The sequence below is a fragment of the Rhinolophus hipposideros genome (genome assembly GCF_964194185.1).
Source record: "Rhinolophus hipposideros genome assembly, chromosome: 5".
Lineage (NCBI taxonomy): Eukaryota > Metazoa > Chordata > Mammalia > Chiroptera > Rhinolophidae > Rhinolophus > Rhinolophus hipposideros.
Window position 1 is genome coordinate 58,707,046 of NC_138051.1, and position 15,521 is coordinate 58,722,566.

General features: G+C 40.2%; 1 protein-coding gene across 1 annotated transcript in view; it reads left to right on the plus strand.

The window, feature by feature from the left end:
* IQCH (IQ motif containing H) overlaps positions 1–9,569 on the plus strand; it is a 186,276-nt gene extending 176,707 nt beyond the window's left edge. Inside the window, exons 21-22 of the mRNA XM_081047437.1 lie at positions 4,934–5,042; positions 9,011–9,569. Of these exons, the coding sequence (XP_080903563.1) occupies positions 4,934–5,042; positions 9,011–9,124 (223 nt within the window). The 3' untranslated portion in view covers positions 9,125–9,569. The remainder of the gene's footprint in view (positions 1–4,933; positions 5,043–9,010) is intronic.
* The last annotated feature ends 5,952 nt before the right edge of the window (positions 9,570–15,521 follow it).

The window sequence follows — 15,521 nt, forward strand, 5'->3', positions numbered from 1 at the left end:
TATTTCATAAAATGACTTTAGATGTGTCAGCAGGGGTTCATAAGTATAATTAATTATCCAAATTGATGGGTAAGAGGTTAGTTTCAACAACATAGTACACTCAAACACACACACATACAAGGCACAACCAACCGGGCTGAGGATGAGCCAGCTCGGATGGTGTGAAAGGGAAGGACAGCTGTCATGCTGGCATGCTTGGAAACGTGTTCCGGTGACTTTGACAAGGTGTTGCCCAAAAAGGCAGGGTTTATAGCCCCTCCTCAGACCCAATTTCGGCCCTAATGCAGTCTTCTCAAGATACGTGTCTGCTGAGAACAGTCCTGCCCAGGAGACTTTTCTATGCTTCCCTGTTTCCTGCCGATTTCTCTCCAGGGTGTTGTGGGGAGCTAGCAATGTTGTCTCCTCATCTAAGACTCAGAACTGTAGAGCCACCATCTTGATTTGTGTCTTATTTCACATCTTGGAATATGGTGATTTGGTGCTTTTGAGTAATCCCATATCTCTCTTCCTTATAAGAAAGATAGATGTCAGATGGCATGGCCTCGGATCGAAACTTGCACACACAGTAAGATCTGGTCTCATAGAAAACTGACCGAGTAAGAGCCAGTTCCTCCATTAGCATAGATGTTCCTGAACAGCCTCTGTTTCTCCCCATTTGCTCAGTCTCCTCGACACTGGTCCCAAGAGGTACACACGAAAACAGGCAAAGAAGCGCACAGGACAGGTGTCGGCTCCCTATGCAAAGTGCTGTCCTTCATTTCACCAAAGCATTGTCAGTTATAACAGACCATAATCCGTGCGGTGGATTCACCCTCATCAATTCCTTTGAATTTATGAGACGTTTTGGTGTCTTCCCCCTTTGGAGCTAGAATGTGGCTACAATTTAATCTAGTGCTTACGGTCTTAAATGCTTCTGACCACCTGGGAGGAGGAGAAGCTGGCTCTTGGAGTCCTCCCCTCCGGTCCCGACCTTTTCCCAAGGCCCCTCTAAACATACAAAACTTACTGGATCACATTAAAAGAGCCCCTTCACTATTCATTTTAGGGTCTCTTTCCCACCCTTCTGTTATACTGCCGTAATAGCAACAGAAATGAGACCTCAATCCATAACATTGCAACAAGCACACATTCATGTTATCCACCCGATATTTACATCCAGGATGATGATGGAGCCACAGACTCCTCTGCACATGTGCAAGAGAGAAGCTGCCCTTTGCTTCCCAGTCTTATTCTATCCTTCAGCTCCCCTCCCTGCCCAACCCAGACCTATGAAAAAAATCCAAAAGCATTTATCCAACTGTGCCAGGCACAGTTCTAGGGGTTGGGCATGTGAGGACAGTAATGAACCACAAGACAAGTCCCTGCCCTCATGAAGCTGCCAGGTGGTGGGAGGCACACTCAGTAAATAAGTAAACAAGTAAAGATGATTTAACATGTTAACTGCTGATAAGCCAGGAAAGGGGAGCCGCCGCTTACCAGTAAGCAGAACACCAGAGATGAAGTATTTCCTGTTTCACTCCCTCCAAACTTGTCACTTTGATGCCAAGGCTGTGGCAGGACATAGGCCACCAGGCAGTTTAGTAGGACCGGGAGGACCAAGCACTCAACTGGATTTGAAGTTGGCAGGTAGGGAGTAAGACATTTGTGTTTTCCAGAGTTATGCCTCTCATTAAGCAGGTAAGGTTCAAGGCCCAAGTGTACTTCTGAGCTCAGGAATTCAGACAATGGGTTAGTTAAGTACAAGAACTAGAAATCAGAACAGAGACATGACCTTCACCTTACCAGCACTGCCTGGCATGAAAGGTACACGGCAAAGGGCAAGCTGGGCTGGTACCGGAACCAGACAAACCCTGGTGCGTGGGGTGTGAGGCTGGAAGGGGCACATGCCCTTCAAGAGGGGAGGAGAGCACCAGGCAAGCCAAACACCAGGGGGTTCAGGTGCTTGGATGTCATCCCAAGAAGCAAGCAGGTTGCAGCATTGGGATAGTTGCAACTACAAAGAGTAAAAGGACAACCTGAGGGCTAGGTGGAGGGAGCGCAATCATAGGAGCTCAAAAAAGAGGCTGCTTTTAGAGACCCGGTTTGGCAAGGCGTTGCCATGGGGGGAACCCATCTGCGGGTGATATATCTCAGCAGAGGCAGGCTGTGCAGCCTAGAACTGATGGGCTAAGACAAGGACAGTGTGAACCCCTGTTCCTGAGGCAGAGGCAGAGTTCCTGAAGTCTGGGCCCCGGGAAGCTTTATCCAGGTGGTACTAGGGGATGGAGGACCCAGGCAACAGGAAAGCCATCACAGAATTTAGGAGATAGAAGAAGGGACTGGTTTGGGAAAAAGGAAAGCCTCAATTATCAAACTGAGCAGCAAGGCTGACTTGATGCTGAAACCTAGAGAATGAATCATTAGACCAAGAGGAATCCGCCCAGCTGTCCCCACACCCGCACCTGACATTTCAGGCAAGGATACCCTGACCGCAGACTAGCTTTGGTGCTAGAAACAGTCCTACGGGGGCACCTTCCAGATGGTTATTGCTATCACACGTCCTACCTATGAACACGGGCCTCCTTAAAGGTTCTCTATGGCCTTGTCTACCGTTTGCTGTCCCATCTTATTCTCATTCCTTACTGCAGTCATAGAGCTGGAGACCTTTCGAACAAGGAAGGATTGTGGGGCCTACCTGACCCTCATAGTGTAGAGTGAGAACTGAGCCTTTAGAGAGGGGATGTGATTTGCCAGGATCACCCAGTGGATTGTGTCTCCTGATCCTGAAACTAGTGTTCTCTACACCAGCAATGACTATACTGTGTGGCCACCTTGTGTAGGGAGCCCTTTTATGGAATACAGAGGTTCTCAGCCCATTGTAAGATACATCACTGCTTGTGCAAGTTTGTACTGGGTTCATTAATTTGCTTTTTCTGAATATCAGACAGGATTCAAAATTATCCCTGAAATTCTCACTTGCATTTAGTTGTGTTTTCTTGAGTAGAAGAGGGTGGAATTACATCTAGTATATCAGGAATTGAGGAATAGATCATTTAATGGGCAGCAGCCAGGAGACAGCCCTCGTTTTCTATAACTCTTATTGAAAAAGAAAAGATGAGCAGGTATAAATGTGTTTTTTCTTCTTCTTTGTGTTGCCTAATTTTCTCTGGAGCTTTGAGGAGAGGCTTTTCATGAGATGGCTGGGCTTTGTTTGGCTCCGTTGCAATCAGGTCACATTGGGTGAAGAATGTTAGTTGGCCCCCTCTTTAGGAAAGGTGAGGACTCCAAGATAAGATGCCCTTACAGACCAGAATTTTGTGGTTTAGCTTTGCCAGGATAACTTCATGCCAACTCCGTTTATAATGGGATATTTCTTGGAATAGTGGCTTTTGAGGAGAAATTAAAGGGAAAGGAAAGTGAAGGAAATTCTAGAAATTAATTAATTACAGGGAAGGGGCCGTCAACTCCATCTAGCCTCTTGGTTTCCGATCTGGGAACCATAATCCCCTGCAGGCTGAGGAGGGATGGCGCAAAGGACACAAATCCACATGTGGACCCCTGCATTATACACACACATGCACACACACCCCTATAATTTATTTGAAGTATGGGTTGCAATCTTTAGTATAAATAAGAATCATGGGCGCGGGGAGTCGTTTGGGGAAACTACTCATTCCTGGATCCCAAACCCAAAGATTCTGATTTTGTTGATCTGGGGTAGAGCCCAGGAATCTGCTGTTTTAGAAGCAGCCAGGGTCTGATGCATTCTGACCCTGTGGCAATAAGATACAAATCCCTTCTTTAAATGACTGACTCTGAAGTTGCCTTCGGCTGTTATTTATGCTCTTAAAAAAAGAGATACTAATGTTCAGTAGCTATAAGGGGTGGGGGTGGGCAGTCCTTGGATTTGGTAAACGTAACTCAAAAAGTTTGGAAGCACCTATCTAGTCCAATTCCTTCATTTCAGAAATAAAGAAATGGAGACCCAGAGAGGTTAAGTAACTTCCCCCCAAGTCACAAAGTCAGTGGCAGGACAAAGAGCTCTGGTCTCGTGTCTTGGGGCCTGGGAAACTCTCTACTCCCACCCTGACCCAAGGGAAAGCCCAATCAGATTGGAAGGCAGCCATTCCAAAAGATTTAAGCCTTAGACTCTAAGGTGACTTATTTTACAAGTAACACTAGGAAAGAAGTAATCCCAAAGTTTTTCGCAGCTGCCTTAAGGGGCAGCTAGCTCTTTAGGTTCAACCCCTCAGGACAGAACAATTTTTTAAAAAATTAACCCATTCATTTAATCTGTTATTTGCCTTGAATAAAGAAAGTTTGAAAAATAGCTAGAAAAAAACACCCTGGAGTTTTGTTCCTGAATTAAACACTTGCAATGACCTACTTGTTTGGGAATGTTCACTGACCACAGTACAATTCTACAGGAGGCTTGCCAGTCATCTCTGAAATACTTAAAATGTGTTCAGTTTTATAAAGATGGCTGACCATGAATGGGGCACCTTCTCCTGTGAATGTGGATGGGTTGCACTCATAAGTAGCAGGAATCACTTGAATACATGAATAGAAAATAATACTGAGGGGCAGATGTGGACAAGGAAATTTTTAGGCATGAAGTACGCTTAGCAACAATTCTCCTACACTAACTTAAACAATGTTTTAAATGAGCTAATACTACTGTCCTAGCTCAGTGGTAGCCTTTTGCTAGGAATAACTGAACCTATTCCTATATTCTGCTAAGTTGATTAATAAAAAATATTTAGTGCACAAATCCTTTCTGTCGACAAGTTAAAATGAAGCTTCATCCTTCATATCTCCCTGAAGATTGCCACCTTATGAGATTGAAAATACTCATTAAATTCCATCACCAGACAGGCACAAATGAAAGGGTGATTGTTTTTAAGCATGTGGGGGGAAATGTTGGTAAACTCATTTGTTTGGATATCATTAACAGAACAATCGGTGAGGATCTCCAGGGGGTCCTCATGACCTTTGCTCGCAATCTCTTCATCATCCATCAAGAAATATCAGCACCTAATATGCAAGGCGAGACCAATTTTAAGGTGAGGTGTTAATTAACTAACGATCCTGGTTAATTTCTATACAAGGGCTGACAATACCTCATGCTGTATTGTAAACAAGTGCTAAACCATTTTTTTTTATTGTAAGCAGCACATTTTTACAATGTGCAGGGTCAATATTGTAAGGTTCCCACTGAACCTGTTAGTTAAATTTTAATAGTTTGAAAGTTTTTCTTTGAAATATAGACTGTTTTAACTTGCTACCATTTCCAAACCCAGGCTGACAACCCAATAGGGCTTTCTGATGTTGGAGGGGAAGTTCAAATGTCACAATGGGGCCAAAAGAGAGACTGGCACAACCAAAAATCCTGAATGTCATCTATCTATAGTTTACTGTCTGGCTAGGGATTCTTAGCAAGCCCACATTTCTAGAGCCAGAGAAATTCTGAGACCAGGGAGGACAATGTGTTTAGGGAGGAAACGAAAAGGACCCTCAGCACATACGTGAGCCATTTGCTCCACCCTGTTTCTCCAAAGTGGGGCAGATGTTTCATCGCTAACCTTTGAAACTTCCACATGGCCTTTAAAGATGTTGGTTCAGGTAATCCAGTCGTGTGTAATTGACTAGCTGTCTCCAAATTCTAGAAAACAGGAGCAGGATTTGCCCGAGAGTTTTTAAAATACCAAATGAATAGAGAGGAACTGGATTTGGTATTGATCACCAAGGTTTGCATCTGATTCCCAGCCTGAGCTTTCATCATGTTTGAATGGGTCAAGTAACTCAAAAGGCTCAGTTGGAAACCACATGTCATTTTTCTCTTAAATGGAAAGCCCAACAAAACCTTGATAAACGTATAATTTTTTAATACTTTTTTTCCTTGAGCTAGGTCTTGGTCCCTCTAGTAACAGTAACAATGATAATAATGCTTTACTCTTCAGTGTGATTTTTATGAGTTGCAAGATTGACCCCCACTTTTCCCACGATTAAGAAGATTCAATAAAAAAACAGGCCCAGTGTTACATCAACTTACACTGGTCCTAAAGGATCTATGTTCATCATTTATATCCTAAGTTCCTGACAGCTAGCATCATTTCACCTATTACTGCTATGAGCAAAATTCTGAGCCTATGTGCACATAATCTGTATAGTCTGTCAATGTATAGCTAATAATTCATCATTGTACTGGAGGTTCTAGCCAAAGCAATTATGCAAGAAAAAGAAATAAAAGTCATCCAAATCAGATTGCAAAGAAAAAAACATTCTCTAATCACAGATGACATAATCTTATATATACAAAATCCTAAAGAACCCAGAAACAATCTATTAGAACTAATAAACAAGATCAGCAAGATTGTAGGACCCAAGATCAATATACAAAAATCAATTGTATTTCTATGCACTAGCAATGAACATCTGAAAATTTAAAAAAAATTTAATCCTTTACAATAGCATTAAAAAGAATAAAATACTTAGGAATAAATTTAACAAAAGTACAAGATCTGTCCACTGAAAACTACAAAACATTGTAAAAGAAAGAAGTCCCAAATAAATGGAAAGATATTCTGTGTTCATGGAGTGGAAAACTTAATACTGTTAAGATGACAATACTCCCCAAATTGATCCAAAGATTCAATGCAATTCCTATCAAAATCCCAGCTGGCCTTATTGTAGAAATGTACAAGACGATCCTAACATTCACAGGGAAATGAAAGGGCATAGTCAAAACAATCTTGAAAAAGAACAAAGTTAGTGGAATCACACTTCTTGATTTTAAAACTTACTACAAATCTACAGTAATCAACATGGTGCAGTATGGGCAAAAGAATAGACATAAGATCAAGGAAATAGAATTGAGGGTCCAAAATAAACTCATACATTTATAGTGAACTGATTTTCAGCAAGGGCACCAAAACAAGTCAATGGGAAAAGAATAGTCCTTTAAACAAATGGTGCTGGGACAAAGGATATGCCCCTGTACGAAGTTGCGCCTCTATTTCACAACATATATAAAAATTAAGTAAAAATCCATCAAAAACCTAAACTTAAGTACCAAAACTCTTAGAAGAGAATACAGGTATAAATCTTCATGACCTTGTGTTTAGCAATGGTTTCTTAGATATGATACCTTAAATGCAAGCAACCAAAGTAGAAATAGTAAGTTGGACTTCATCAAAATTAAAAACTTTTGTGCATCAAAGGGCACTACCAAGAAAGTGAAAAGACAACTTACAGAACGGAAGAAAATATTTGTGAATCATATGATGTCTGATAAGGCTCTAGTGTCCACAGTATATAAACTACTCTTACAGTTCAACAACAGAAAGACAAATAACCCAACTTAAAAGTGGTTCGAATAGACATTTCTTCAAAGAAGATATACAAATGGCCAATAAGCACATGAAGAGATGTTCAACATCATTAGCCTTTAGGAAAATGCAAATCAAAACCACAATAAGGGGGGTGGTGGGAGGGAGATGAGGGTAAGGGTAATCAAATATATGGTGATGGAAGGAGAACTGACTCTGGGTGGTGAACACAAGGTTGGATTTATAGATGATGTAATACAGAATTGTACACCTGAAATCTATGTAATTTCACTAACAATTGTCACCCCAATAAATAAATAAAAAAACCTCAATAAGAGACCATTTCACACCTAAGGAGGCGACAATAAAAAAGACAGACAATAGCAAGTGTTGACAAGGATATGGAGAAACTGGAACCCTCCTCTATGGCTGGTAGGAATGTAAAATGGTGTCACTGCTGTGTATAGTTTCATAGTTCATCAAGAAGCTAAACATAAAATTACCATATGACCCAGCAATTCCACACCTAGATATATATCCAAGTGTATTGAAAACATATGCTCACACAAAAAAACTTGTACATTAATGTTCATAGAGGCATTATTCGTAATAGCCAAAAGATAGAAACAACATAAATATCCATCAACGGATAAATGGGCGAATTTAATTGTATTACGTGAGTAATATTCCATACAATGAATACACAGGTGTAAATCTTCATGACCTTGTGGTTAGCGATGGTTTCTTAGATGTGATGCCTGAAGTGCAAGCAACCAAAGCAAAAATAGATAATAGATACAATGAAATATTATTAAGCCATAAAAAGGAAATGCTGCGACATTTCCTTTCTCTGATTTATGCTACAACACTGGTGAATCTTGAAAACAATATGGTACGTGAGAAAAGCCAGACAGAAAAGACCACATACTGTATGATTCCATTTATATGAAAGGTCCAGAGTAGGCAAATTATAGCGACAGAAAGTAAGATTAGTGGTTGCCAGAAGCTAGGGGAGGGGAAAATAGGGAATGGCTGCTAATGAGTATAGAGTTTTTATTTGGGGTGATAAAACCACTTTGGAATTACACAGTAGTGACGGTTGCTCGGTTGCTCGTGAATATACTAAAAACCACTGAATTGTACACTTTATAAGGGTGAGTTTTATAGCATGTGAATTCTACCTCAATAAAAATTAACTAAATAAAATAAAGTGGAAAGGTGCCATTTTTCTCCCCTAAACCAACAGAAATAAATACTCCCATCATCCTACTAGCCATCATTTTAGGGAGACTAGACCAGTGCTTCTCAAATTATCTGTAGTGAAGGACCTGTTTGTTATATTTTTTCTAATCTATTATGGATTGATAGTTTTGTAAAATACAACAAAAATAAGTACTAAAAAAATAAAATAAAATAATTAAAGATATATAAAGTAGAAGCCCATTTTTTTCATTATGCTTAACAGACATTAAAATATCTATAAAGGTTTCCAAGTTCTTACTCTCAGTTTTTGTACTCATTTCATCAAGACTAATAACCAACAATTTGTAGATGGGTTCTGGCTGACGGAGCACACTTTGGGTAGAACCATACTGAACTAAATCATACTTAATTCTAAAAAGGAGCAAACTCTCATGGGACTGGAGGAAAGAGTTGTAAGAGGTGTTTAAGTAATAAATATTGTTTTTATTGTTTATTTACAGACCACCATTAATGATATTGAAGTCATTCTAGGAGTAACAGAGGAAAACAAAATGAGATTTGAAGAAGAGCTACAGTCCAAAGATAATAAAAACCTCTCTAAACCTGATAAATGAATGATCTTAGAATACATTACTGATTTTGGAGTCCAATCTGGAGCCACAAAACAGCAACATTTTTTTTTACTGTTAGGAATAAAAGGGGGGTGGGGAGTTAGTTTGCTTTGTTTGCTAGGAGGTGTATCAGAACAGATTATAATATAACGCTGTTTTAAAAAAATTGTTTATGAAGTGATCTTATTTTACTTATTAAACCAAAACCTATTTGTGTTTTCACTTGAGAGTGTTGAACAATCTCTTCCTCTTCCCAAACTAAGGAAGAAATAATCTAATAAGAAAGTTACAAGTCTTACTGATTACTCTTCTGCTTCTACCTCTTTATAAACTTCAGGATAATGGAGATTTTGTTTTTAATGTTTTATAAAGTTTCCTCCTCCTATTTCTAATAGTAATTTGTCTTCTGCATTTAAAAAATTAAATAAAGGTTTAATCATTGATATTTGGCAAAATACAAATGTCTTTTTTTAAGAAAATTACATTTCTATGGATTTTTAAAATGATCTTTTATCATTCATTGTATTTTTATTGTACCAAGTCACTATTGTTTGTTGTTGTCATTTTTCAAAAAGTAAGGTAAACCAACATCTAGTTGACTAACGCATCAGAATTTATCTAGGTGGCAGTATCTGCTCTTAGTTTAAGATATAGTGTAACTCGAGCCCTCCAGCTTGAACAAACATTTGTATTCTCTAGTTCTCCATTGAATACAAAGGTCGGATTTTTACAAGCTTAATTCAGCCGCACTTTTTAAAGGGCAAATTGTTAAAATTATGCAGTGCTGACACTAGCTCTCAGCATTTGCTTCGTAATTGTTCAAAATATTTATACAGCATCCAGCTTTAACAAGGGCTGAAAGAGCAAGTCACAACAGCAAAATCACATACTTGTTTTTGAAGAATGATATCTTTAAAAAATTTGGAGTTGGGGAAAGGAGGGGTATTTTTCACCCATGAGATTTCAATCATGTTTTTTAACTATGCTTCAGCCACAGGCTGAGTTTCTGCAATAAAATTAACATTTGTGTGTGTGTCCACTTTTGTCTTGCTGTAGTTGGAAATACATTAATTAGCCAGGTTTCCTGCCTGTGCTAGGTACAACGATGACCTCTTTTTCTTGCCAGATTGCTCTAATCCATATGAGGGGCCCATTGTCCAGACACTTGACGAATAGGAAGTACTACATGCCCATTAGAGTCTCGCCTCGAATGAAGCCAGAGCAACATAAGGTCCAAGAGACTCATTAGTTCACTGGCACAATCATGTCCTGAGAGTAAATGAAACCCTCTGTCTCCTTATGGCTCTCATCTGCTCTGGACTTTAAAAGAAAACTGTCTCTGTTTTGTTCAGCACAGCAGGGAATCTTTCACACAGCGAGATCCCCTCTTAACAGTACAAAACTGTGAAATCTATCGGGGAAGTTTTGTGTGTGAATTGTGATTAGCACTCTTCAGCCTCAAGCTGCTGGCAATAGTCAATTGAGTTCACTCCTTGGTACCTTTTTTTTTTTTTTAACCCACATGATTGGTTTCTCAAACAATGCACTTTCTTTCTTTGCATCTATCATTAGCATACGCCACAGAATGAATGCCTGTTTCCAAATTCAGGCCTTACGTTATATTCAGATGCAGGTCTCACTAGAAAGTGATCGGGAGTAAGGTTCTCTACCTACAAACCCACAGCTTCAAAACGAAAGGAGAAAAATTGGTATAATAAAACCATCACTTCAAGTAATTAAGTGGAAGAAGCCAGAGGACCAGATTAAATTAGTGAACTGTTTTAATTACAGAACATTTGAAAGGAAGCATAGCCCATGATCCTTTAGCACATATCTGCAGCAAAGATACTGAGCTATTAGTAAACTAAGGCAAGTTTGGGGGAAAAAATCATACATATGTGTATAATGTATCCTAAACATAAATGAATCAAGATGAACTTCTTAGCTTTTACTACTCTACGCAGGAAACTGAAATCTTTGCCAACAAGAGGTCTTTTGGAAAATAATGTGCCATTTTTCAGGAAGTTTTGAAGAGAAGCATACATTTAACAGCAGAACTATCTTTGTATGAGAAATGACCTATTGTTTAATATTGAATATTTGCAATGGTTTGAGAAGCAAACTGTACTGACCATTTAGGAGTGCATTATTGGATGATAAATATCTCCCTTTACATATCAGCCATTTTATATTGCTTTTAAAGAAACCGAGTAGATGATATTTAATGATAAACTGTGCTGTCTACTTACCTACCTTCCACTACCTACTCACACTTACTTTTTACTGAACACCTATTGTGGGCGAGGTGTGTACTGTTCCAGAAGCTTCATATACATTATTTTATTGCATCTTTCCAACAATCCCTGTGGGTGGCTACTCCTACTGTCTTCATTTTACATATGAGAAAGATGAGATTTAGTGAGGGTCCCTCACCCCGTGTTTCAGGCTAACTGAAAAGAAATTTGGGATTTGCACTCTTTTACCACAAATGCTAGCATGCTGTACAAAGTAGAAAGTTCAGCATCACTTGTCCCAGATCATGCAAGGGACTTGCTCTCTTTCGTAACAAATGCTTGTGTTGCTGGAAGGCTGGAAGGACAGCTTAACTTATACACACTGACTGCTAATAAAATAAACTTGCGCGATTGGCACCCCTGTGAGGCATCACGATTATGCAATCACAGAAATCAGGAGAAGAGAAAGTGTTGTCAGTGCAATTCTCCTGTGGTGATGGATCTGTAAGACTTTGGTAGAGGACTGACGATTGGGAGTTGCAGGAAAGTTTGGAAGCTGGGAAGTCATGCCCCACAGTTTTGTATAAAAAAATGGGTATGAGGTCCTGAAACTGGGGAATGGTTAAGAAAGACTTCCAACAAGGTATAGAGTGACCTGGGAGAAGCATGGGGAGCTTTATTTCAACTGCATCATCCTAAGAATTGAAAGCATCCTCATTTTCAAGTATAAAATGATGAGTTTTATCATAAGTGATATATTAGTAACCATCTGAAAGCTTTAACAATTAATAATCATTGTATTCATCTGGCACCTTTCTTCTAAAGAGCTCAAAGCACTTTACATCTGTTATCTCATTAATTCCCAACACTGTCCCTATAGGGAAGGTAATAAGTATTTTAACATTTAAATGTTTATCTTTCAGACTTTCTCAAGCATACATTAATTCTATTTCCAAAATGGTAAATGTTCATTAGTTTTATTTTACTCTTCCTCTAGCTTTAAGGTGCATAACAAATTTGTTTAACTCTTTAAATGTACTCATCATAGTAAATCTGATTTGGAAAACTATAAATTAAGTTGCCAAGATAATGTGAGGGTGGAGGTTGGGGTGGGGGAGGAAGCATTTGACATTGCTTTTCTCACTGGAAGAAGTTTGGTCCAATCCGTGGCAAGTGCAGATAAAATGTGCTGTGGCTCTTCTGTGTCTTTTCTGTATTCCATTCTCTCTGAAAGGTGACCTCAGGAGGGTAAAATTGTATGTGAAAGCCTGAGGCAGATTGACCTATTATTTCTATCTTTATTTTGTTAATGATTTCATCAATGGGGAACAGAAATCTGATGCATTCTATTAGGAGTTATATCCCAAGGAGTCACTGAATAATAAGGGCCAGAAACTGGTCTCCTAGGCCTCCCTCTCTCTGGCCATACCTTCCTCAATTTTCTAACTAGAAAAATGGCAGATAGTAATACCTGCTCCTTAGGGAAGCAGTAGAGATTAATTGGCCAATGTTGAGAGACTGTTTCAAAGATGAAGGGTTCTACATAAATGTTTAAGTATTATTATTACATTGCTTCTTCAAATGGAAGTTCTCACTTTGAAATGTGATTATACCCTTTCCCTCAAAACCCCTTGATAACCACATGTATAGGTTTATTTTTCACTCTAACAATCTAACTCATGGTTGTGAAACTTTATTGCACTTGATGGAGGGCCCTGGCTTTTATTAGCTTTAAACTGCTGGTTTCTGGGGTATTTATGTAAATGAGGGAAAGATACCAAAACAGTAAATAATAAGCATGTCCCTGCTGTTTAAAAATCTGTTGTTAAAAAAAAAAATTGTCTTTTGTTATAAGAAGACCCTAAACATAGCACAGAAAAATACAGCTTTGGCATCTATGCATTAAACAGTGTTTTCGATTTGGGGGGTCTTTTGATGGTAGTTTCCCCCAAGCATTTCTTTACTATTCTGTAAACATTTTGTTTTACTTCCACAATTGTCACCATATATATCATATATATGTGTGTATGTATATATGGAGAGAGAGAGTAAAATGCATAAAATGCTACGTTTTAAGATTTTTTTTTTTAATTAACATGTTAAAAAGTATATCAGATGGCAAATTATAGCTCCTGGAAACAAAAGGTCACACCGAAGTTTATTGTAGTTGCCTCATAAGGAATGTTATGATGAAATCATGGTCCCATAAACGTGACAACAAAATAGGAGACCTTCCATTGGTTGCAAAATTAACTTCAAATTCAAATTTTGGTTCATTTAAAGATTCATGCCACTTCCCAGCAGAGAACGCAAAATACTTTACAATCATTGAAAAAACTCAAAATTATATAACAACACACTATTTTCAGGTTCCCTTTACAATAACTTTCTACTCATTCCTGTGTTTTTTTCAAGCTGAATATTTATAGCCACATTCCTAAGCCAAAAAAGACCACTTGCAACAATACTGAAAAATCAGAAAGGTCTAAATGTTCAACAATAGAGTATTGCTTAAAAGCTATAGAATAGGGCAGAGATCCAAGATGGCAAAGTAGATAAACACTGTGCCTGTTTCCTTCTGTAAACACATTAAAATTACAACTAAATTATAGAACAATCAACCTGGAGAACTACCCCAAGTCTAGCCAAACAGAAGTCCTATATCTAAAAATATAAAGAAGAAGCTACGCTGAGACTGGTAGGAGGGGCAGAGACGCAGAACAGACCCCAAACCTCTGTGTGGCACCTGAGAATAAGGAGGGATATCTGAGCCACAGAGTTTTCCCCCGAGGAGCAAGGGACCCCAGCCGCACATCAGCCTCCCCAGCCCGGAGTTCTGGTGCCCTGAGGAGCCCCCACAACATCTGGCTGTGAAAAACAGTGGGGATTCCAACCATCCAGGTGGGACAGAAGGCTGCAGGAAACCCAGACATCCTCTTAAACGACCTGTGCACAGACTTACTTGCTTGCAGGCACTCACCTGCACTCACCAGCAGAGGGATGGTGACAGGGTGGCGGGGGTGGGTGTTGGAGACATACGGGAGGCAGACTGAGGTGTGTGGCATCAGGCGAGGGCTGGAGAACAGTCGCCATTTTCCCTGTATGAGTTCTCTTCCCATGGAGCAGGCAGGTGTACTCCATTTTTCCTGTGTTGAACCCACCCCCACAGGCCAAAGCTGAATCTGATTGGTCTGGTGAGCTCCTCTGGGATCCTGCCCCACCCAATTCCCCCAATGCCGGAGGCACTTTTTCCTCCAGCAGCCAGCCCCCACATTGCTCTTGGAAAACTATTGAAGTCTGGCAGGCCCCAGGCAGGTGTGACTGGCCTTGGTGTGCTCTGAGATTCTTGCTGAGTCACTCCAGGCTCAGCACTGGCACCAAACTAGAATTTACATTAACCTGGTGACCACAACTTTTCCCACTTCAGTGACTCCCTGAGACCCTGCCTCACCCAACTTGCATACTACACAAGGCTCTATCAGTGACTGAACCTTAAGAGAGCCAGCAGGTGGCAGCAGGTTTCCGGGTGTCCTGGCTTTTTGCGGAGTTACCCCAGGCCCAGTACTGGTGGCAGACATCCTCAGTTTGCAGCGCGGCCTCTCCCATGCACCTACAGGGTTAGCACAGGCAGCAAACAACTGCGGATCACTTTGTAGCTTCTACTAGGCCTGTCACAGTCAGTGGGTGACCCAGGCCTGCACAGGAGCCCCTCCCAAGAGGCCCCAGAACCAACATACTTGGAGGTTGGCTTCAGACCACAGCAGACCACCACCCAATTAGCCCCACAAGCAGAACACACAAGGGGCACCAGAGCCCACTGGGGTGTATCCCACTCAGTGGGGTAAGCCCCCTGCAAAGCAGCCCACTAGCTGTGGACATGGCCAACCCCCCCCCCCCAGCCAGTCAGCCTGATGGTCAGTCCTACTCACTGACATGCCAATAGCAATCAAGGCTCAAATATAACAGCAGAACACACATAACCCACACAAGGAAATTTCTGGAGCACCTAGAGCACGTGGAGATGTAAAGTAATTCATAGGAAATAGTCAATAATATGGTAATAACTGTATAATGCCAGGTGGGTACTAGACTAGTCAGGGAGATCACTTCTTAAGTTATATAAATGTCTAACCACTATGCTGTACACCTAAAATCAATATAATATT